The sequence below is a fragment of the Haematobia irritans genome, chromosome 3 (genome assembly GCF_050003625.1).
Source record: "Haematobia irritans isolate KBUSLIRL chromosome 3, ASM5000362v1, whole genome shotgun sequence".
Taxonomy (NCBI): Eukaryota; Metazoa; Arthropoda; class Insecta; order Diptera; family Muscidae; genus Haematobia; species Haematobia irritans.
The window spans coordinates 41,122,405-41,144,694 of NC_134399.1; the positions used below are offsets into that span (position 1 = coordinate 41,122,405).

General features: G+C 35.0%; 1 protein-coding gene, 2 long non-coding RNA genes, 2 other non-coding genes and 1 pseudogene across 5 annotated transcripts; 5 read left to right on the forward strand and 1 right to left on the reverse strand.

Moving 5' to 3' along the window:
• Positions 1–36: 36 nt before the first annotated feature.
• On the forward strand, positions 37–106 carry LOC142232469 (small nucleolar RNA U18). Its single transcript, XR_012721149.1, has one exon. It is a non-coding gene; the product is annotated as a small nucleolar RNA U18 (small nucleolar RNA).
• A 172-nt stretch (positions 107–278) lies between these two features.
• On the forward strand, positions 279–348 carry LOC142232467 (small nucleolar RNA U18). Its single transcript, XR_012721147.1, has one exon. It is a non-coding gene; the product is annotated as a small nucleolar RNA U18 (small nucleolar RNA).
• A 1,271-nt stretch (positions 349–1,619) lies between these two features.
• B9d1 (B9 domain-containing protein 1) lies at positions 1,620–12,326 on the reverse strand. The gene is made up of 3 exons (XM_075301310.1): positions 12,012–12,326; positions 11,091–11,324; positions 1,620–1,752 (listed from the first exon to the last, which is right to left on the reverse strand). Exons 1-3 carry the CDS (start codon positions 12,271–12,273, stop codon positions 1,667–1,669), a joined length of 582 nt encoding a protein of 193 aa, XP_075157425.1. The 5' UTR covers positions 12,274–12,326; the 3' UTR covers positions 1,620–1,666.
• An 11-nt stretch (positions 12,327–12,337) lies between these two features.
• LOC142230858 (proteasome subunit beta type-4-like) lies at positions 12,338–13,227 on the forward strand (annotated as a pseudogene).
• Positions 13,228–14,162: 935 nt separating this feature from the next.
• On the forward strand, positions 14,163–14,981 carry LOC142230674 (uncharacterized). Its single transcript, XR_012720768.1, has 2 exons — positions 14,163–14,632; positions 14,697–14,981. It is a non-coding gene; the product is annotated as an uncharacterized LOC142230674 (long non-coding RNA).
• A 2,386-nt stretch (positions 14,982–17,367) lies between these two features.
• On the forward strand, positions 17,368–18,111 carry LOC142232220 (uncharacterized). Its single transcript, XR_012721061.1, has 2 exons — positions 17,368–17,884; positions 17,952–18,111. It is a non-coding gene; the product is annotated as an uncharacterized LOC142232220 (long non-coding RNA).
• Positions 18,112–22,290: the final 4,179 nt, after the last annotated feature.

The following is a 22,290-nucleotide window of genomic DNA, read 5'->3' on the forward strand; positions in this document are numbered from 1 at the left end:
AAAAATATATATATAACAAAACACAGAATTTGTTTATCTGTGATGATATTAATTGGTCCGTGTTTATGAAATTACATTGATTATCCACTTCCAATTACTGAATAAACAAATACAAGACATTGCTAATTTAAAAATGTTTGGATTAATATTTAATATTAATTTAGTTTCTTTCTTGTCCATTTTTTAGAACACGTTTCCGATTTTTACGTGGTTCACAACGAATTATCTTTAAAAAGGTATGTTTATATCCCGATGAATCACCTTGCTTGCTTTAGACTATAGTGATGAAATTAATTGGTCCGTGTTTATGATTTTTATTTGATTTAAATTTTCCAATTACTGACAATAGCTAAAAATTGCAATTGTTTTTTACTTTCGCATACCTTTTAGTAATCGAACTTTTGTTTTTATTTACAGTTGGCGTTTGGAAAAGAAGGAATAGGATACCATTTCTTAATCCAATAGAATCTATCGACGGCATGTATGCAGAAAGCAGAGACTTGTGGAAAGCCAATGAGAACAAATAACTCAGTATGGGTATTTCAAATTTAACGTTCAGTTAACTTAAGTTCCCCAAGAGCTAGAGCCACTGTTTTTTTTTAGAATGGCTTGGTGTTCGCAACTATTGCAATTAGATGGTAAAATCGGCTTATGCAAAAAATCGATTATAGGCCATAATTCAGATTTCGGTGTGATTTGTCCAATTAACTAAACCCGAAGATTTTTCATAGTTTAATGGTGTTCAAGAATGGTTCAGTTATTAAATATATTTAATTATTTTTTCAATTTTATTTGTTCGATGTTTCACACACAATAAGATATTATAATCTTTTGATTGCAGTGTGTTAATTGATGTGGTAGAGTTACAATTTTAAATAACTTTTGCCATAAAGAATATAACATATATAAAAAAATTAAAACAATATTAAAAAAATGATTTGGTTGGTTACACCACCCTTGCTTTCTGCATACATGTCCCTAGCACCGGCACAAGGTATTCAGTTCGCTGAATGATCGATTTAGTGGTGGATTGAAACTTCACAATTGAAGTTTGAAATACAGGTGCGTACAATTAATCTTATCACCTATACCCATTATCATTCCTTTGTTGTGATGAAAATTGTCAATTATGGTCTTCTTTTCCCGACATAACAATTTTTTGATGATATTATTGAATCTGAATATCTTTTAAATATTTTAATATTAAAAAGTTTACGTATAATATTAAATTATTTATTATTAAGTTATATAATTAATTGTAATTAATGTAAAATTATATTTTAAATTTATTAATTTCAGGTATGTAGCTGATAGGACGGACAATATGTTTGCGATCTCTTTCTAAACGTGTTTCTAAATTACAACCATGATGAAAAAAACTTCATTTATGTCTTCTTTTCCCGACATAATTTTTTCGTTGTTGATAACTTTATTTCTGATAGTTTTGGATTATTTTTACATTCATGTAGTTTCGTAATTAAGGAAGGTTTATAGCTCATCCATTTGTATTCTCTTTTTACAGGTATGTTTATGGTGAATTTTCTAAATGGAATTTGTGGGTAATTCATCTCGCCTCCTAAATTTAAGTTACATAGTATGAAATAAAAGAATTTAAACTATTTAAATTGTGTGTTGTTTTTATTTATAAAAAATCTACATTATGTGTTTAATATTCCAAGCCCAACCGAATCGATCCTCTAGTAATGACATTTAAAACTAACTCAATTTCTCCATACGACTCTATAGATAATCCTGCAAATAAAAAAATACCCAAATGCGATTAGGTGTTAATATGTATATTCTATAAATATTTGTAATTTTTTGAGTCATATTGTTGGGTCATTACTTCCCACTCTAAATAAATAATAATCCCCTTCCAAATGTTTATGGATAATTGGCCCAAAGTTTTTCTACGACACATTCATCACTCATAATAAATGGTTAGTTTAGGTTAAAGTGGCAGCCCGATTAAGTTTCAGGCTCTCTTAGACTATTGTGATACCACATTAACTAAACTGTACCTATTACATATGGGCACTTCTAGCTTTTTAACCGCTGAACCTTCTCGATTATTTTCTTCTGTTGAACTAACCAGATTTTTCCAAAAACATTCACCCTTATTCCTGAAGTCTCCCTCGCCGTCGCTTTTAAGTCGCCTCGTCATTCATTTGGTATTCCTGCGAAGTGGCGACGGTGACGACGACGATTATTTTTTGTACCAATTACAATACTAGAAAACAATCAGCTGATGTGCAAAAAAAGAATTTTAATTTTTTCGGTTTAAAATATTTTTATTTCTTACGCAATTCTAAGTCGGAAAATCAAAAAAAATATTTAATTTGACGCGGAAAAATGTGGATATATATTCGAGGACAGTTAAAGCTTCCAAAACTACAAAAATGGCGACGACGCTGAGATCAATGGCGCGAGGATCATCGTGAAAGAAAACATTTGCGTTTAAACTCGTCGCTGGTAAATTTAAAGGCGACAAAAAGCGACACCAGGAATACCGATTTTCTTCGATAGCAGAATATATCGACGAACGGAATACCAATTAGTGGCGACAGAGGAAAAGCGACGGCGAGGGCGACTTCAGGAATAAGGGTGAATGGAAAAACAAATTACAGGTATGTTCTGGATTTTCCATCACATAGATTTCACCTTTCACTTTGATTTCCCCCAAAAATTTTTGGTTCTGTGTTTCCCGTGGAACAAGCACCCTAATTCCTGAAGTCGCCCTCGCCGTCGCTTTTTGTCGTCTGTCGCTTTTAAGTCGTCTCGACATTCATTTGGTATTCCTGCGAAGTGGCGACGACGACGATTACTTTTTGTACCAATTACAATACTCGGTAATAAAAGGCCGGATATCACTAGAAAACAATCAGCTGATGTGCAAAAAAGATTTTTAATTTTTTCGGTTTAAAATATTTTTATTTCTGACGCAATTCTATGTCGGAAAATCAAAAAAAATATTTAAATTGACGCGGAAAAAATGTGGATATCTATTCGAGGACAGTTAAAGCTTCCAAAACTACAAAAATAGCGACGACGCTGAGATCAATGGCACAAGGATCATCGTGAAAGAAAACAATCAGCTGATGTGCAAAACTGAGTTTTAATTATATGCGTTTTAAATGCTGTTTGTTTGTACTTGAGAACTCTTAACGCAGTTTATTATACTTGACTGACTCTTGCGTGCAACGCTTTGCAGAAGTAATGTTGCCCAATCGTTTATAGCAATTCAAAAATATTGTTTTCATTTATTTTATTTCCTTCAAAAATTAGTTTGTTTTTGTTTAAAATGTAAGAATAATCGTATTCATACAAAATTCGTTGATAATTAACAAGCTATAACATCATTTTTCGCAATTACAAAAGTTTCAATGCACTTTCTCAAAGTCTTGCAACTCCGTCAAACAAACCCTAATTTTTAGCAACAAGTGGAAGGAAAATCTTGGCCAATTTGTAATACATTTTTAAATTTTGCTTTTAAGAGGGCTTTCGTGCTAATTTATCATCCAATACTTATGAAGCATATAGAAAACATACGACAGATTGAAAATAAATGATTTATTTTGTTTTTAAATCCTTCGTTTTGCAAATATGAACGATTCCACTAAAAAAATTTCCGTGCAAAGTTCTCCCATCTGTGAGGTGAAAAGTTGCATGCAGAACAACCCCTACGGGACCAATTCCCCGCAAGTATGTATTTCATGTGAAACCCAGAACATACACGATAGGTTAGGTTAGGTTAAAGTGGCAGCCCGACTAAGATTCAGGCTCACTTAGACTATTCAGTCCATTGTGATACCACATTAACTAAAAGTACCTATTACATATGGGCACTTCTAGTTTTAACCGCTGAACCTTCTTGATTATTTTTCTTTGTTGAACCAACCAGATTGTTCCAAAAACAGTAGCAGACTGCTTAAGTTAACGTTTTCCAGATCCGCCAGTAATCTGAAGCTATATGCTCCTAAAAGTTGCTTGCGCTTTACACAAAATGCAGGACACTCACACAAGAGGTGTTTAATTGATTCTTTTTCCTCCGCATCATGACAGCTCATACAATAGTCATTATACTTCGCGCCAATAGTTTTTGCAAAATCGCCTATCAGGCAGCGACCCGTTATAGCAGATATCAGGAGTGATATCTGACGTCTCGAGAACATTAGCATATCTAGTGTGCGGTTTAAGTTGAAATGGGGCCATATTTGCTTGGTGTCGTTACAACCCTTGCAATTCTCCCATCGAACATTTGCCATCATAACAGCCTTCTCACGCAGCATGAGCTTGCAGGTAGCTAGGGGCATACCAACAAATTCTAGTTCCCCTGGAATATGTAAGGTAGTCCCTAGCCTTGCCAACTCATCCGCTTCGCAGTTCCCCGGTATGTTCCTATGGCCAGGCACCCATATTAGGTGAATATTGTACTGCTCAGCCATCTCATTGAGAGATTTGCGGCAGTCGATGGCCGTTTTCGAGTTGAGGAACACAGAGTCCAAGGATTTTATTGCAGGTTGACTGTCTGAGTATATATTAATGCCCACATTTTTTGGAACATTACTTCTCAGCCAATTCGCCACCTCTCTTATTGCTAATATTTCAGCCTGAAAAACACTACAGTGATTAGGTAATCTTTTCGCTATTCGAAGTTCCAGATCATTAGAATATACTCCGAACCCCACTTGTCCATCCAATTTGGAGCCATCAGTGTAGAAATCTATATATTCTTTATTCCCCGGGGTCTGTGTGCACCACGCCTCACTGTTGGGGATTAGAGTCTCAAACTTTTTGTCGAAAAGTGGACTCGCCAAAGTGTAATCCACTACGTTAGGCACATCTGGCATTGTTTTGAGGACAGAACTGTGACCGTAACCTTTTTCCGACCACAGCGATAGTTCGCGCAACCGCACAGCCGTTGTTGCAGCTGACTGTTTGGCCAAAATGTCTAAAGGCAATAGATGCAGCACGACATTAAGGGAATTTGTTCCTGTCTTGCTGAATGCGCCTGAAATACACAAACACGCCATACGCTGAACTTTATCTAAACAAGTCGGTTTCTGAAGTGCCGGCCACCAGACTACAACACCATATAGCATTATAGGTCTAACCACTGCCGTGTATAGCCAATGCACAATTTTTGGTTTCAGTCCCCACTTTTTTCCTATTGCCTTTTTGCACGAGTACAAAGCTACAGTTGCCTTTCTCGCCCTTTCTTCAATATTAAGCTTAAAGTTCAGCTTCCTGTCCAAAATAACGCCAAGGTATTTTGCACATTCACCAAAGGGAATTTCAATACCCCCTAAGGAAATAGGCCTAACCGTGGGAGTTTTGCGATCGTTGCAGTACATGACTAATTCTGTCTTTGCAGGATTTACCCCAAGACCATTGTCTTTCGCCCATTTCTCAGTCATCCGGAGGGCCCTCTGAATAATATCTCTGATTGTGGATGGGAATTTTCCCCTGACTGCCAGAGCCACATCATCTGCGTATGCCACCACTTTTATCCTTTCTTTTTCTAGAGTGACCAGAAGGCTATTTATAGCAACATTCCAAAGAAGAGGTGATAGGACTCCTCCTTGGGGAGTGCCTCTGTTCACATACCTTTGTATGTTTGCTTGTCCTAGTGTGGCTGAAATACGTCTCTTCATTAGCAGTTCGTCTAACAGCCTGAGTATACATGGATCAACATTGAGAGTTGTCAGTCCATTTAATATCGAGCTCGGATGGACATTATTGAACGCCCCTTCGATGTCTAGAAACGCCACGATTGTGTATTCTTTGACAGATAGTGAGCTTTCAATAAAGCTGACTAGTTCATGTAGTGCGGTCTCAGTAGACCTGCCCTTCGAGTATGCATGCTGTCGTTTCGAGAACAAACTTGAATCGATGCTAGTTCTAAGATAAATATCTATCATCCTCTCCAGAGTCTTAAGTAGGAATGAGGATAAGCTGATTGGTCGGAAATCCTTCGCCCTCGAGTGAGAGGCTTTTCCCGCTTTAGGTATGAAAACGACTTTTGTTTCCCTCCACTTTCCTGGGATATATGATAAGTTGATACATCCTTTATATATCACCGACAACCAGGGGATAATTTTGTCAGTTACAGCTTGTAACTCCGCCGGAGTAATTCCATCAGGTCCAGGGGATTTGAATGGTCCAAAGCTATTTAGCGCCCATCTTATTCTAGTTTCCGATACAATTTCCTCGACAGGAAACGACCGCTGAGCAACTGTGGCACCGCCAGTACATGGTTCAACCGTCTGATTTCCAGGAAAATGTGTGTCCAATAGTACCTCCAGCGTCTCCTTACTGGACGTTGTCCAATTGCCCTCCGATGTTTTAATGAAACCTGGAGCGGAGTTGGTGGATGCTAGAACCTTCCGTAGTCTGGAAGCCTCGGACGTATTCTCAATACTGCTGCAGTAAGCATTCCAAGAGTTATGCTGAGCCTTTCTCAGTTCTCGCTTGTATCCTCTCAGATTCTTCTTGTAAGCGTCCCAGTCCTCAGGGGCTCTGGTGGACTTTGCCTTGTTAAAGAGCTTCCTGCAGGATTTCCTCATATTACTTAATTCCGTAGACCACCATGGTGGTCGATGTTTCCCCCTTGGCTTTCCTCTAGGGCATGCAGCTTTCAGTGAGATGTTGAAGGCCTTAGTAATCCGCTCCACTGCGTGTTCGATATCTTGCACATTTCTCATATTTGTCTCTGTTATTTCCGGTATCATCATATTGAACGATTCCCTATACCTATTCCAGTCAGCTTTCCTAACATTTGGCGGAAATATGATCTTGGTGATATGAACATCAAATTTGAAACTGATGTAGCGATGATCTGAGAAGCTGTGTTCACTTAAAACCTGCCACTCAGATATCATTTCATTTAGTTCTTGCGAGGCCAAGGTGATGTCCAAAACCTCTTGCCTGTTTTTAGTGACAAAGGTTGGGACATCTCCCTTGTTGCAAACTACCAGATTAGTACGCAAAATAAACTCTATTAGCGACTCTCCCCTTGCATTAGTATCACTACTTCCCCATATACTATGATGTGCATTCGCATCGCATCCCATAATGAGTTTCGCCTTTGTTTTCAGTGACTCCTCCACTAAGGTCTTAACGGCATATGGAGGCATCTCCCTGTCATGTCCCATGTAGACCGAAGATACCCAATATTTGCATTTGGCTATTTCTAAACTTGCAACGACAGTGTCTGTATTGCACATTGAGGGAAGCAGAAACAAATTGAGCTCGTTTTTAGCAATTATACAGGCTCGATTTACATCATTACCAGTATACTGCAATAGTTTGAACCCCGGAGTACTTAATTCACATATTTTGTTTTTGTAAACATATGGTTCTTGAATAAGAACTATATCTATGTCCCCTTTCATCAGGAGAACTTTTAAGGCAGCACATGCAGCCTTACAATGATGAAGATTTATCTGGAGGATCCGTAGGACCATCGAGATTTTCAACAACCGTCACATCAGCCGCTTCGATCGAGTCATCAAGAATGTCCTCTTCAGAGATATCGGTGACTCTCGCAATAACCATAGGTTCGACTTTGGTGAGTTCTGAGGCAATAGAAGCCTCCTCACGCATACGGTATCTATCCATGTCTTCAACTTTGGTATCTCCCTCGACTTCGCAAGAGGATCCGCTTACTTCTGATTCAGACAGAGGCTTGTCCATTTCTGAATCCTTTAGCTGATCGTTTTTATACACCTTCATTTGGATATAATGAAAGCCATAACATACACGGCCCTGGGACTTTGCCAGATGTGGCAAAGACTGAGTGTTCAATATAAACACTGCATGCCGTCTTGGTCCATCCACTTCATCCAAACGGCCAACCTTCCAATCAGCTGTTGGAAGATCTGGATTGCATCGTTTCAGTCTATTTAAAATAGATTCAGGGTCAGAAGGGTTTGCAGGTATCCAGGCATGTGCTCTAGGTCTAGCCGGTATGTCTTTCTTCTCGACTAACTCTAGAGCAGCTCCTTCCCAAACTTCACCAATTAGTATCAGAGCAGCTTTAAAACATTCTATAGACCTCTGGTCCTCAAATGCGACTAGCTTAAATCGTCCTTGATACCAACCAGCCTCTTGGTGTCGAGGATCTGGGCCGGGAAACTTTTCCAGTACCTGTGAGTAGACGACAGATAGAGCATTCTCAATTTCCCCCCATTTTTGCTTTGGAACCATACCGTCCAATGCTCCTTTATTAATGATAGCCATCACAAGGCTATCTTTAGCAACTGAGGCAAACGATCTTTGATCCCTTTTGGAGGATGGCAGCTCATCCGGCGATCGTTCCCTTTTTCCAGTCTCAAGAATTCCTTGAGCCCATTTTAAGGAATCGCTTTGTTTAGCCGACAACGTGCTTGGGTCGACTGATCCTAACTTCTTTAGGATAAACAAAGCATTTCTGCGTTCCTTGAATCTCTTTCGTGAGGGATTACCTCCTTTTGATGTCGTTACCTTAGAAAAAGTTCGACTTGTCAGTGTGTCGCCACCTGTCGACCCGTCTACAGGTCGACTAATTGGGCCTAACTCTTGGTCATTGCCCAGATTTATAACTCCAGTCGATACCCGTCCACTGGGCCCTGAAGTTAGCAACCCAGTGGATGACTTGGAATTTCGCTGCATGGTGGCTTAATATCCCACCACACTTGAAATTCGTAGTAGGTACCTATTACTATGAGTTTATCCGCTATTGAAAAAACACGTCCGTTCCGTTCGACGGTTGAATAGGAATAATTCATACACGATAGAATAGCATGTAACTTCTATTCTTTTCTCACTGTGGTTATAAATGAACATTTCGAAATGTACGAATGGTATTGTCTTTTGTAATATATTATTGATGTTTTGTTGAACTTAACAATTAGTGTAACAAATTTAATGATCCAAAACATTTGCCGAGATTTTAAGGAGCCTTTTAAAGATTAAACAAAAAATAATTTTGATGGTAAAAAGAACCACAGGCCGAACAACATGGTATAGGCACAAAAGAAACAAGTTAATTTTCTAGACCTTCCTTAAGGTCGTAAAACTTCTCCAATACCGCAATCATATTGCTTTGGGCGAATAACAATCCTCTGTTTATTTTTATTTATTTATTTATTGAATCATAAAGTAATATAAAGCCTTCAAGGCCAATAAACATATTACTCTTAGCAAGTACCTGAGCATTAAATAATTCTGTAAAAAACTAATAATTAAAGACTATTTTAGTTTAATACTAACACTAAACACAAATAAATCCGGTTTCTCAAATTCTGTTGAGGAGAAGTTACGTCAGAGAATTTAAAGGGTTATACTATTTTGTCACCCAATACTTATCTAGCAAATAGAAAAAAATTGAAAATAAAATATTTACTTCGGGTTCAAATCCTTTTTGGAACGAAAGATTCCACTAAAAAATCTGTGAAAAGTTTTCCCATCTGTGAAAAAGTTACTTTCATATGGCACGAAATTCGATTTAATAAACGATTGGAATAAACACTTCTTCTAGTGTGGATGTTTAGGAGTGGTTTTTACTTTTTATTCCAGTCTACTTTAATTTTACTCGGAAAAATTATTTCTGTCTTCAAATTAAAATGTCGCCGAAAAAATCTGCTGTTTTTTGCCGATCTGAAATCCGATAAAGTGTTTCCACGTGTGAGTCAGAACGACAAACTTTTTGTGAGGAAACGAAATAAACGTTTATCTTTTCACAATAATCACCCTTATTCCTGAAGTCGCCCTCTCCGTCGCTTTTCCTCCGTCGCCACTAATTGGTATTCCGTTCGTTGATATATTCTGCTATCGAAGAAAATCGGTATTCCTGGTGTCGCCAATATCGTCGCTTTTTGTCGCCTTTAAATTTACCAGCGACGAGTTTAGTGTTTAATTTTTGAAGAAGTTTTTTAGTCTTTATTAATCGAACAATTGAAAAATAAATTTAAAAAATAGAAATTGGTAAAAGGTAATCTTCAACAATTATAAAAAAATGGGAAAAAAATCAGTATAATGTCAACGTCGTTCCAATTGTATATGCCGGATGTTGTTATTGTCCTAATGTAGATATCTAAATCATTTCCCCGAGTCAAATTTATCATTTATTTTGATTTTCCAAGTCAAAATTGGATTACAAACAAATAGCATTTTAAACGCAAATAATTAAAATTCAGTTTTGTATATCAGCTGATTGTTTTCTTTCATGATGATCCTTGTGCCATTGATCTCAGCGTCGTCTCCATTTTTATAGTTTTGGAAGCTTTTACTGTCCTTGAATATATATCCACATTTTTCCCGCGTCAAAATAAATATTTTTCTTGATTTTCCGACATAGAATTGCGTCGGAAATAAAAATATTTTAAACCGAAAAAAATTAAAATTAATTTTTTGCACATCAGCTGATTGTTTTCTAGATCATAGACCAAGAAAATATAGAGACATACCTTGATAATTCACCATGGTTTTGTTTATTTGCAGTGCGCAGTCATTCCACTCAATTGCGCAGTCAAGTGACTCAATTTCTTTTTGGAAAACGAGAATAACCGTATAAATTAGTCTATTTGCATTAAAAAAAGGTGTGGATGAATAGTATTTTATAAACTTTCACAATATTTGGTGTTTCAACGAGAGAATAAAGGAAAGAAAACTAATTAAAGCCAAATTAAAAAATCACTCAATTGCAGACGAAAAAGAGCCATCTACGGTGTGCAGACAAACTACAGCGCTGCAAAGTCAATTGAGATGTCTTTATAAATTAATTGGTCTATGTCTAGATTGTTTCGGCCTTTTATTACCGAGTATTGCAATTGGTACAAAAAGTAATCGTCGCCGTCGCCACTTAACAGGAATACCAATTGAATGACGAGACGATTTAAAAGCGACAGACGAAAAAAGCGACGGCGAGAGCGAGGGCGACTTCAGGAATAAGGGTGAATGTTTCTGAATAATTCCAAGTTTTCCTAAGTGGTTAGGTTAAACGATCTCCAGCGCATGGACGTAAAAAATTGCAATTGATATACTAGTGTTGATTTGTAAACAAATGCCCATTCTACTTAATTATAGATTAACGTTCGTTTTCTTCTTACCTTTTGTTTTGTTGTTATCAAGCAATATTTTCGAGTCCTTTAATTCTGGATTGCGACCACTTATCCAGCTGGTTATATCCGCCATGGCATTACTGCATCGGGGTTTTAATATTGGTGCTCTGATACGCTGATTGACTCCGCTACCAAAAACTGGTATATGAAGACGGCTGTAACCCAGAGAAGTCTCGATTCCCCATCTGGTACGGCCGTAGACGCAGACTATTAATTGTGGCCCTAGAATTGTATATAATATATTAACAGAAATTCGATTAAAATTGCAGAACATAAACTTCTTATTGTTTCTCTTGCGAAAACATGTAAAACTGAATACATGTAACTTAATATGGCTCAGAAAAAAAAATTTAACTAAAATAGCAACGAAAACAACATATAAATTTAACTTTAAGATACAACTTCTATTTCGAAAGTCAAATCACTTCATATTTTACGAACGCGTGCTATATGAAAAATATAGTGAAAACGATTTTAAAATTTGAATGAATTCTCAGCCAAAATTTTAAAAATACTCATTTTTGAAAATCAAATTTGTTCTCATACAAATGAAATTCGAAATCGAGTGACTGCTCCTCTTTCGAATAGGGTTTCGTTCGATTTACATGAGTGTCATTTTGCAAGTAATCTACATATTATTCAAAGGCAGTAGAGAAAATATGGGAAAATTGGTAAAATTGAATTTAGGTAATTTGAATTTAATTCTAATTTGTTGGTAAGTTGTACAAATCTGGTCCCTGGTGTGTATGGACCAGTACCAGATCTTGTCAAAATATATGAAAGGGGCAAGCCACTTTAACATGGTTTTGCCACTGACGTGGTAAATTTACACATTAGGACACGACTTTGACTTATTCCAAAGGAATGTGTATATGAAGCACGTATTTTTCTGTTTGTTTTTGTACTTACATCCAAAAACGTTGGTACTGCGATATGTTAACTCGATTGGCATATTAAATACAATTGGATCATTAAAATTTCCATTTTTATTAGAAGCCGATTGGGTGATGCCGTTTTTAATGCCACTAACAAGTTCCCAGTCGGATCCGGCGAATGATTCATATCGACAAAATATATCAGTTGCCTCTGGACCCAAGGGAAATACTGCCGATTCTATATGTCCTGTTATGAAGATATTGAAATAACTTGCCGCTGTTGTATTCGTTTCCATAACTTTTCTGCTCTGTTGTTTCTCTCATATTTGAGATACATATCTATTTTGAAAATCGGTTGCTATGAAAACGAGTGGCAGTTTGTTTGCTATCTTGGCGTTGCCATCTATACCTTAATTGGCTGTCAAGAAATAATAGTTGTGTTCATGGCTGAATAAAGAGGTTAAATCACGGCTACAAAAACAAAAATGTCGACATGTTGTTTACAATTTTAAGAAGTCAAAATCAGCTGATAAAAGAATCGTATGACATTGGTAAAAGTGGCAATTATTTATTCTTTCAATTCTCCTTAAAAATAATTGAAATCATTGTTCGTAAGTTTTGAAATGAATACAAAAAATGTTGGTTATATTTATCTTTGGCACATTTCTTTAATAGTTCTCCAATTACCTCCGATACCTCAGTGGTAGGAATCAAATTTGATAGTGGTGTTATGATCGCTGCAGACAATTTGGTTTCATATGGCTCAATGGTCCGTTACCAAGATATTCAGCGTGCTTTTAAAGTGATCAACAAGACAGTCATTGGAGCAGGATGTGATTTCGCCGATTTCCAAAACCTTAAACGATCTATTGATCAGAAGACGGTTGAAGACGTGTGTCACGAGGACGAGCTTGAAATGAAACCAAAACCATTGTACCACTGGCTGACTCACGTAAAAGGCGTAGTCGCATCAATCCATTGCGGTTGGAGGTGGTAGTAGAAGGTTTGGACAATGGCAAAAACTTACACAAACTCAAGCTTCGGAAATGTTTCGCAGATGTATGAAGGTGTTATACCATCGCGAATGTAGATCTATGCCCAAGTATAATGTAGCTGTTTGCATTAAAGATAGAAGTCTGTACAATACTTCTATCTTTAATGCAATGTATTCAATGTAAATTAATAAATAAATACAATGTAAATGAATAATTAAATACAACTGCTGCTCCTTTTACGGCATATACAACGTACAGGCATCTTTTTCTTTTTATTTCTTTAAGGTTTTAGTTTCAAAAACACCACAATTCGATTCAAAATGTACTTATTATAGATTTGAATATTTCTTTTTAACAGTTATTGTTTTTCTTATTTATTGTTTAACTTTGACCAATTGGAATAAAATAAACATATGATTTTGACATCTTAAAATTTTGTCGAGATAAAAAAATTGTAATCATATGGGCCCATGATTTAACCTCTTTGTTCAGCCATGGTTGTGTTCCTTCTTCTAATTAATTACCAATAGACATGGAAAACGAAATACTAGCCTTGATAGAATAAGAGAGGTAGTCTCTGTTCTACAAAAACAACACTTTCTATTCTCGAAATGTCAAAAGCAAGTTGAATCCCAATAAACGCAGGATGGGAGCCCAATAAACACAGGATGAGCGTTTTTCAAATGCAACAACTTTTCAGTTTGAGGGTAACTATAATTATCAACATAAATTCAACTTGACTTGAAACAGCTCATATTCAATACATCTTCAAATTGTTTGCGAATTACTTCCAATTTGCCAAAATGTTGACGAAATCTTTGAAAAGGGGTTGAAGATCATATGAGAAAACTTTGACAAAACACTACCCTAAAATGCAACGAAAAAAACCATGTGGTTTTCAATACTTGTTTGTGCAACGAAGTTCGTGGTCAATTGAAAGAAATAAAAAAGATTTTAGACAAAAAACTGAATTTACTCCAAATAGTTTCTAATAATACGTAAGTGAAAATAAAAAAATGATATGAAACTTTAAGGAAGACACTAAATTATATCTCTTTGCCCAAAACTAAAATTATGGATTCTACGTTCTTTAAAACATTAAAAAGCTGACCGATGAAAAAATGTTGGACAAGTAACTGGAACTGCTTCAAATAGTTTATAATAATTGGTAAGTCAATATGAAAAATTAAATCAACACTTTAGAGAAGTCACTAAATTTAAATCTCATTGCAGAAAACTAAAATATTTGGATGCTGCATTCTTGGAAACATTAAGAGGTTGACCAATGAAAAATGATGGTGGCTTATCGAAAAGAGAAAGTTTCCATAAATCAAAGTACAATGAATTAAACTTGGTATTTATGCTTTTCCATATCAACTACTGGGTGATAATTCGCATCACGCCTATAGTTTAATTTACATCGCATCATCGGTTTAATTTGATATTTTGTGAATTGAAATTGCTGGAAATTTATTCTAACTTTCTAGTCATCAAGTTCCTTGCTAATTTCCCGAATTTTAATGAGTTTTACAACAATTTTGTGACACCAACGTTCTTGAGGAATTTTGTGGTTTTCAATACATTTTGTGCCACGAAGTACGTGCTCAGTTATTTTTATTGACATAAAACTGAAATTAATCCAAAACGGTAATTATAATTGGTAAGTCAAAATAAAAAGTGAAATGAAAACGTAATGGAAATCACAAAACTCGATTGTTTTGCAGAAAACTAAAATCATTGGATGTTATATTCTTGGAAGATGTTGACCGGTGAAAAAATGATGAAGGAAACAACAAAGAAAAGATTCCAGAAAACTTGCAAAGTGCAACCAATTAAAACAAAGTAATCATCCAAACCACCATCTTATGGATACACAACCACCACCCAGGAACGTAAGGGTTGATATACATAATCTAGAGCGCGAGATCCAGCGCTATAAAAGAGAGCCTCTAGATCAAGCAGCGTACCAGGCAGGTTTGAACAGGATTCATGAGGATACTGTAGCTGAAGCGGTGAGAAGCTACAAGGTTAATCCTGTTCTTGGAGTCCGACCACCGCCCATAGCACCGGAGGAAAGAGACCTCCCACGGCAGACTAGGGTAGTTTTGGCCCAATTAAGATCAGGCAAGTGCAGCCTCCTCAATTCCTACTTATCGGTGATTGATAGCAGCGTAGCTGACGTTTGTCCAGTTTGCAACCAAGGGCCACACGACACGCGTCATCTTTTCTCTTGTCCAGCCAAACCAACCCGACTTACCACCAGATCACTCTGGACACACCACACCTTAGTCGCAGAGTTCCTTGATCTGCCAACAAGCTGATGTACCAAGCGTATAACATGAAATGGATGAGATCACAATAAACTGTTACAACAACAACAACAACAAAACAAAGTGCAACAGTTCCTAAATCAAGAACTTCTGGATGAAAATGTGCATTACATCAATTTACATTCCGTCATCAGTTTGATATTTTGTGAATTCCTCTTGATGGAATCTATTCTAACACGCAGGCCATCAAGTTCCTCGATAGTAATTATTTGAAATTGTCAGCATATTAATTAATAATTAATTAATTAACAGTTATGTGACACCAACATTATGGGGGAAATTATACATGAAAAATGTTTAAGTTATTTAAAGTTGTATTGATAGTTTTAGCTATTAATACCTTTAATAAGATAATTATGTTTTGATTGGTATTATAACATATTATTATTTTTATATATTGTTAATGTTATTTTTAACGAAAAAATTAATAAAATGTACAAAATCACTAGAAATTTAGTGTTGACTTTCAGTAAGAACTGGGATTGACTTTCATGCAAATTGTGGTTAGAAAATATTCGCAGCAATATTAATTTTTAATTTGTCTCACATTGGAAACTGTTTGAGAAATTATTGAGTAGCAATGCATTTCAATTTGAGGATTACAATTGAGAGATTATTGCTATTGTGTTGAATTTTACTGTTGAGGGTAATGTCTGTTTTTTGTTGAGATCGCGATTTTCTCAACAATTTCTCAACTTGAATATTACCCTAATCCTTTGAAAAAATGTTTGAAAAATTATTGCATTTTAGTATTTTTCAAACGTTTGTGTTTATTGGGAGTTTTTTAAATGCAACAACTTTTCAGTTTGAGGGTAAATATAATTTTCAGCATAAATTCAACTTGACTTGAAACAGCTCATCTTCAATAAATCTTCAAATTGTTTGCGAATCACTTCCAATTTGTTAAAATGTTGGCGAAATCATTGAAAAGGTGTTGAAGACAATACGAGAAAACTTTGACCCTAAAATGCAACGAAAAAACCATGTGGTTTTCAATACCTAAGGCCGGTACTATGTTCATTCTTGCGAACAAATTTTATAGAAATCATTATTTCGCACATAGAAAGCGGTGTTTATTTAGGTAATGCTATGTTCCCACTGACTCGTTTTCCTCATTTTTTCCAAAACATTTCACCGTTCACACCGGGTTGAGATGTTTTAGTTTGACAGTTACCATGGAAACTAGAAATTCACATTTACTCGAAATTCACATATATGCAACCTATGTCCAAATAATAATCGCGAGCGCAGGGGAAAAATTTTATGTTTTTTTTTCATATGTCCATGTTCTTAAAAGCCTTTCTTTATTCTTTTTTCCTATGAAACTTATTTCAATATTTTGACATATATTTTGAATAGGGTATGTTATTCGGGGTATATTCCAAATTAGGTGGGTTCGCATTCTAAAATTGACATGTTTTGGAGGAAAACTTGTGCTTTGAACTTGTTTTTTAGTATGGCGAAAAAGACTCGTTTTGAAGTGCTTATAAAGGGAAAACATTTCAAACCCCAAAACATGCTTGATGAGAACACCGTATAACAGGGAACGATATTGAATTAGGTTGGTGCTTGCTGCTTGCTATTACAAAATTAACATTTTATTTTTCCTTGGGCAATTAATCTGCTACTCCTTTGATCCTTTGTATATTTTGGGAACAAAAATATGATCCGTGTTTGCGTTATAAACCCACAAAAATAGTTTTAATAAATAAATTATTTCTTAATTCACATTGCAAATGGCGCCATGCTCTAAACGCCAGTTTTTCAACTCGAAAAAAACGAAGTACCACAAATGGAAACAATTTCGCTAGTTTTTCGCGTTTTTTTTTGGTTTTGTATGGAGTATGGAGAGTACCGGCGTTTATTTGTGCAACGATTTCGTGGTCAATTTGAAGAAATAAAAAAATTGGAAAATTTTAGAGAAATAACTGAATTTACTCCAAATAGTTTATAATAATAGGTAAGTGAAAATAAAAAAATGAAATAAAACTTTAAGGAAGTCACTAAATGAAATGTATATCTCTTTGCAGAAAACTAAAATTATGGAATCTACGTTCTTGAAAACATTAAAAAGCTCACCGATGAAAAATGTTGAACAATTAACTGGAACTGCTTCAAATAGTTTATAATAATTGGTAAATCAATATGAAAAATTAAATCAACACTTTAGAGGGCTTAAATCTACTTTAGTGCAAGTGGCCCGATTGGTCCAATTTTTGGCGTGTATACTTTTCGATTCTAAACACAAAATGTAATATACCACTTTTTGGCGGAAAACCTATTTTCGGAGTTACGGGCCCCTAAAGTTTTCATTGCCACGTCCTGCCAGCATTTCAATGTTCCATTTCATCCTCATCGCTACCACAGACTCGTAAATGTCACCACAACCATCGCGAACTGTGATGGGGGAAGCAAATCAAAAAGTACAAAATGTACATGAAAGTATTTTGCCATCACTACTGTTAGAAGAGCCATTTTATTTTTTGTGAAACGCCAAGCGCAACCAGCTTGTTATATTTTATTTAAATAAAAACGAAAATAAAGTTCTGAAAACATAGATATTACGCTTAAAATTGTGAAAGGTATATGGTAAAAAATTTTCTACTTTCCAAATAGAATAAAGTGATCGTTTTTCAAATATTTTTCCAGGCACGCTGTCTCCATCGAAACTCAACATGATTCTTTTATTAATGCAAAAAATTATGTTAAATGTGATGAGATAAACCGAATAATGTTATATTTATAAGAAATTATAAATGTTTAATCAAAACAATAAACATCTACACAATCGTGTTTTTCTTGACCACAATGATTCATCTACAATTACCTTAAAATGCACTTTTTCTGATAGTTTGCAGGGGTTCTTATTGGCGTCCTTCGAAATTGATCTAAGTAGGCACCTAATAAAAAAAATTATATTAAAATTCAAAAAATGTTGGCAGGGTAGTATCCATCGCACATAACCATCCTAAAAGTAATATATTTAGAATAACATGGACCCGGAGAGGTCCTGAGTTCGCGTTAGCCCACTTTGGATTCTGTCCATAGGAGAAAGTCTCAAACCCCGGCCGAAGGCCAGCTACCTATCCTCTCTGGGTTCGCCTTAGCCCACTTTGGACTCTGTCCATAAAAGGAAGTCTCAAACCCCGGCCGAAGGCCGGCTACTTATCCTCTTTGGGTTCGCGTTAGCCCACTTTGGGATGTTATCAAACACAAGTGCTTACTCCAACAAGTGGTTTCTCAAACAACAAGTAGATTACCTAGCAACGCATGTTATTTGTTTATTGTTTATTTATGTTTTTCAAGTAATTGCTTATACCAAAGACAATAAACTCTAGGAAGATAGGAAATTGGCTTGCGTCATACCAAATGTTGCATTTACCACGTTAGTCCCATACATGTTCGTAATTTTTTATTTGTTTTTCGTTTTTATTTTTTAAATGAAAAACTTAATTTTCTTAATGAAACAATGTTAATTTTTAGGCAACAACAAAAAAATTACATTTTCCCCTGATACCAAAGACAATAAACTCTAGGAAGATAGGAGATTGGCTACTGAGGAGATCAAACCATTTACCGTGTTAGTTTCATACTCGAACCAAACGCGTATACGACAAGTATTGACATAGCATTAAAATGCAAATAAAAAGAAATTAAGTGCACGAAATAAATTTCCATAAAGGGGAAAATGTAATTTTTTTGTTGTTGCCTAAAAATTAACATTGTTTCATTAAGAAAATTAAGTTTTTCATTTAAAAAATAAAAACGAAAAACAAATAAAAAAATTACGAACATGTATGGGACTAACGTGGTAAATGCAACATTTGGTATGACGCAAGCCAATTTCCTATCTTCCTAGAGTTTATTGTCTTTGGCTTATACTACGTTCGCACTAGACGCGAAATCCTAGTAAACGAGGATTTTGGCCGAAATCCTCCTAGATCTCAGTAGATTAGGCTCGTAGAGGAAAAAGGAAAATGCGCTTTTTGCAAACCTGCCCCAATTTTCTTTGTAGATGAATGTGTGTGTGTGCGTGTCCACATGCGGGTTTTGATATATTTACAAACAGCTCTTAAATATCCAAATCTACGAAATCTCGTTATTTTGCCAGTCCGAAAACTTGATATTTTTAAAGAGATTGCGAGATTTCGTGTCTAGTGCGAACGTAGTATTAGCAAGACATATCATTTGTCAACGTTTATTTATGTTTTTCAAGTATGTTACCGAGCAACGCATGTACCATGCCAACATTTTTTGAATTTGAGGGCGCTTCTCAGAATCCCCACCACGTCGAAAACAGTCGACGATATCCAAAACTCCTCGCAAAGGTGTCGTCACTATCGAGAAGTCGTACCACGACAAGTTACTACAAAGTACCGCATGAGTGCAATTATTTGCTGTCTTTTTAGATAAATTTAGAACGACGCCATTAAGAGCACCTTCAAACTATCAGAAAAAGTGCCTTTTAGGATAGTTGTAAAAGAATCATTGTGGTCAAGTAAAACACTATTGTTTAGAAGTTTATTAATTTGATTAAACATTTAAAAATTCTTATAAATATAACATTTATACGACTATCACAACACATTTCACATACTCTTTTGCATTAATAAGAGAATGATGTTGAGTTACAAGTAGCAAGTTACATGTCGCAGCGTCTATCAGCCAGTGTGTTTATTATCGATATAGGCAGCGTGTCTGGAAAAATATTTGGAAAACTATCACTTTATTCCATTTGGAAAGTCGAAAATTGTTCACCAATATACCTTTCGCAATTTTAAGCGGAATAAATGTTTTCAGCACTTCATTTTCGTTTTTAATTAATTAAATAAATATAAAATGGCTCTTGTAACAATAGTGATGACAAAATACTTTCATGTACATTTATACTTTTTGATACGTTTCATCCATCACAGTTGGCGTTTGTTGTACTGTCACTTCCCTGTCGTAGATGTAGTTAACTTTAAATTAATTTAAAGCTAGCTATTTCTCAATTAGTAGTGGTTGATACTTGGATTGATTTTATATGGACTCAACTAACTATTTCAACATGTGGGCTCAACTATCTATTTTAGCGATGTCATAGGAAGTAGTCAATTGTCCAACTCTGCACTACTTTTAATTAGCTTAAAGTTAGTTACCAATACGTTATTAAAGTTAGTTAGTTTTTAATCAACTAAAAGTTAGTTGATTAAAAGTTGTCTCTAAAATCAGCTTACTACAATAAGGGGGTTTAACAATTTATATTTTAATAAAACTAACATTTATTGGTATAAAATTTAAATAAGACACTTCAACTTCAAAATATAACAATACAGTTTTCTGGAATACAGGTCCCTTTCTTTTTTAAAAGGCCTTCTCAAATGTCGTTTGCTAACACCCTTCGTGTTCTTTTGGGAAGAAATATTCAAACAGCTAAACACAATAATAATTTTGTTATTAAAACACTTTATACATTTTTAGTAATTCTATATTTTAAGAAAAAAATTTTCAACGAAGCGATAGCACGCGGTATTGTTTACTAATGAACTGCCATATGAGTTTACAAAAAACGACGCTGTCTGCAATCGGAAGGCATCGGTTGCCGTTAGCGACGTGTGGTATACACTTTTGTTAATGTAATTTCTGCATTGCATAGTAGTTAGCTTAAACTTGGTCTATACAAGCGAACTTAAAGTTAGTGGTTTTGGTAGTCAGCTACTCATTTGACGGCAGGGTTATGAGTCTGTGGTAGCGATGAGGATGAAATGGAACTCTGGCAGGGCTGTTCCGCAGACACTACCTATTTGTTTCCTCATGCCAGTACCGGGATTTCAAAATATTAGATCCTGGGATTTTTCGGGATTCTTTAAATATTTTGAGTAATAACAATGGACAGCAAAACATTGTAGCTCATTAATCAAATTTGGTTGAATTCAATTTTATTAACAAAAACGTAACATAAGAACATATATATGTAAGTGTAAATTGAAAAGCAATTTCAAATTGCTACTTAACAAAAAAATATGAACTAAAAAATAAATTAAAAACTATTTCATATTGTTTTGGAACTCAACAAAAGATTTTAAGGATTTTCTTTTTAAGTAACATCTTAAAAATATCAGGGCATCCAAAGATTCATCAGATATAAGCGATCTTATCTTATTGCAGATGAAAAATATCTCTCACAGTCGACACTGGTCTAAGGGTTGTTTATACTGAACGACTTCAATTTCCATATATTACGACAATACAATAAGCCAAATTGGACCAAAAATTTTTTTTAAATTATTATCTAATTATTTCAATTATTCTGTTTACTATCATTATCAAAGAAGATAATGATTTATATAGTTTTATTTCATCCTTTAGTTGTTATTGATCGTAATTGTATGTCTAAGTTATGTTAGAACAAAACACACAAATGGCAAGAATAAAATTCTTTTGTTCACAAAAATAAAATATTTAATTTTTTTTATAAGGAACGCATATTTTCTTTTATTTCAAATAAAACAAAATAAGATTTAGGGGGGTCAATCAAATAGCTGATTGATTTTTGTCTCGAAATAAATTAACATTTTAATTAATTAAATTAAAACATTGATTGAATTTTATGTCAAATATGATTGATTCAAATACACAATAATTGATTCATTCAATTAAATTTTTAATTGAAAATGGTCTTGGTTTTCAATCAAAAATGGATGATTGATATTATAATTTTCTTGATTGTAGGCATTTGAATTAAAAAAAAAATGATTGAATTCGCGATTTTCGTGATTGAAATAAAAAAATTGTGTGTGTCGCACGATTTCGATCATTTTGGCTATATTACCCTCATATACTAATCACTCTTACTCAAATTCGGGATAACTTAATAGTTTATGATTCTTCCTGGATATGGTTTATATTTAGATATACAGTGAAACCTCTCAAACTTGGACACTCTGAAACCAGGACACATCCAAAAAGTCTACAGTTGTCTTCGCAAACTATATCAACACATTAA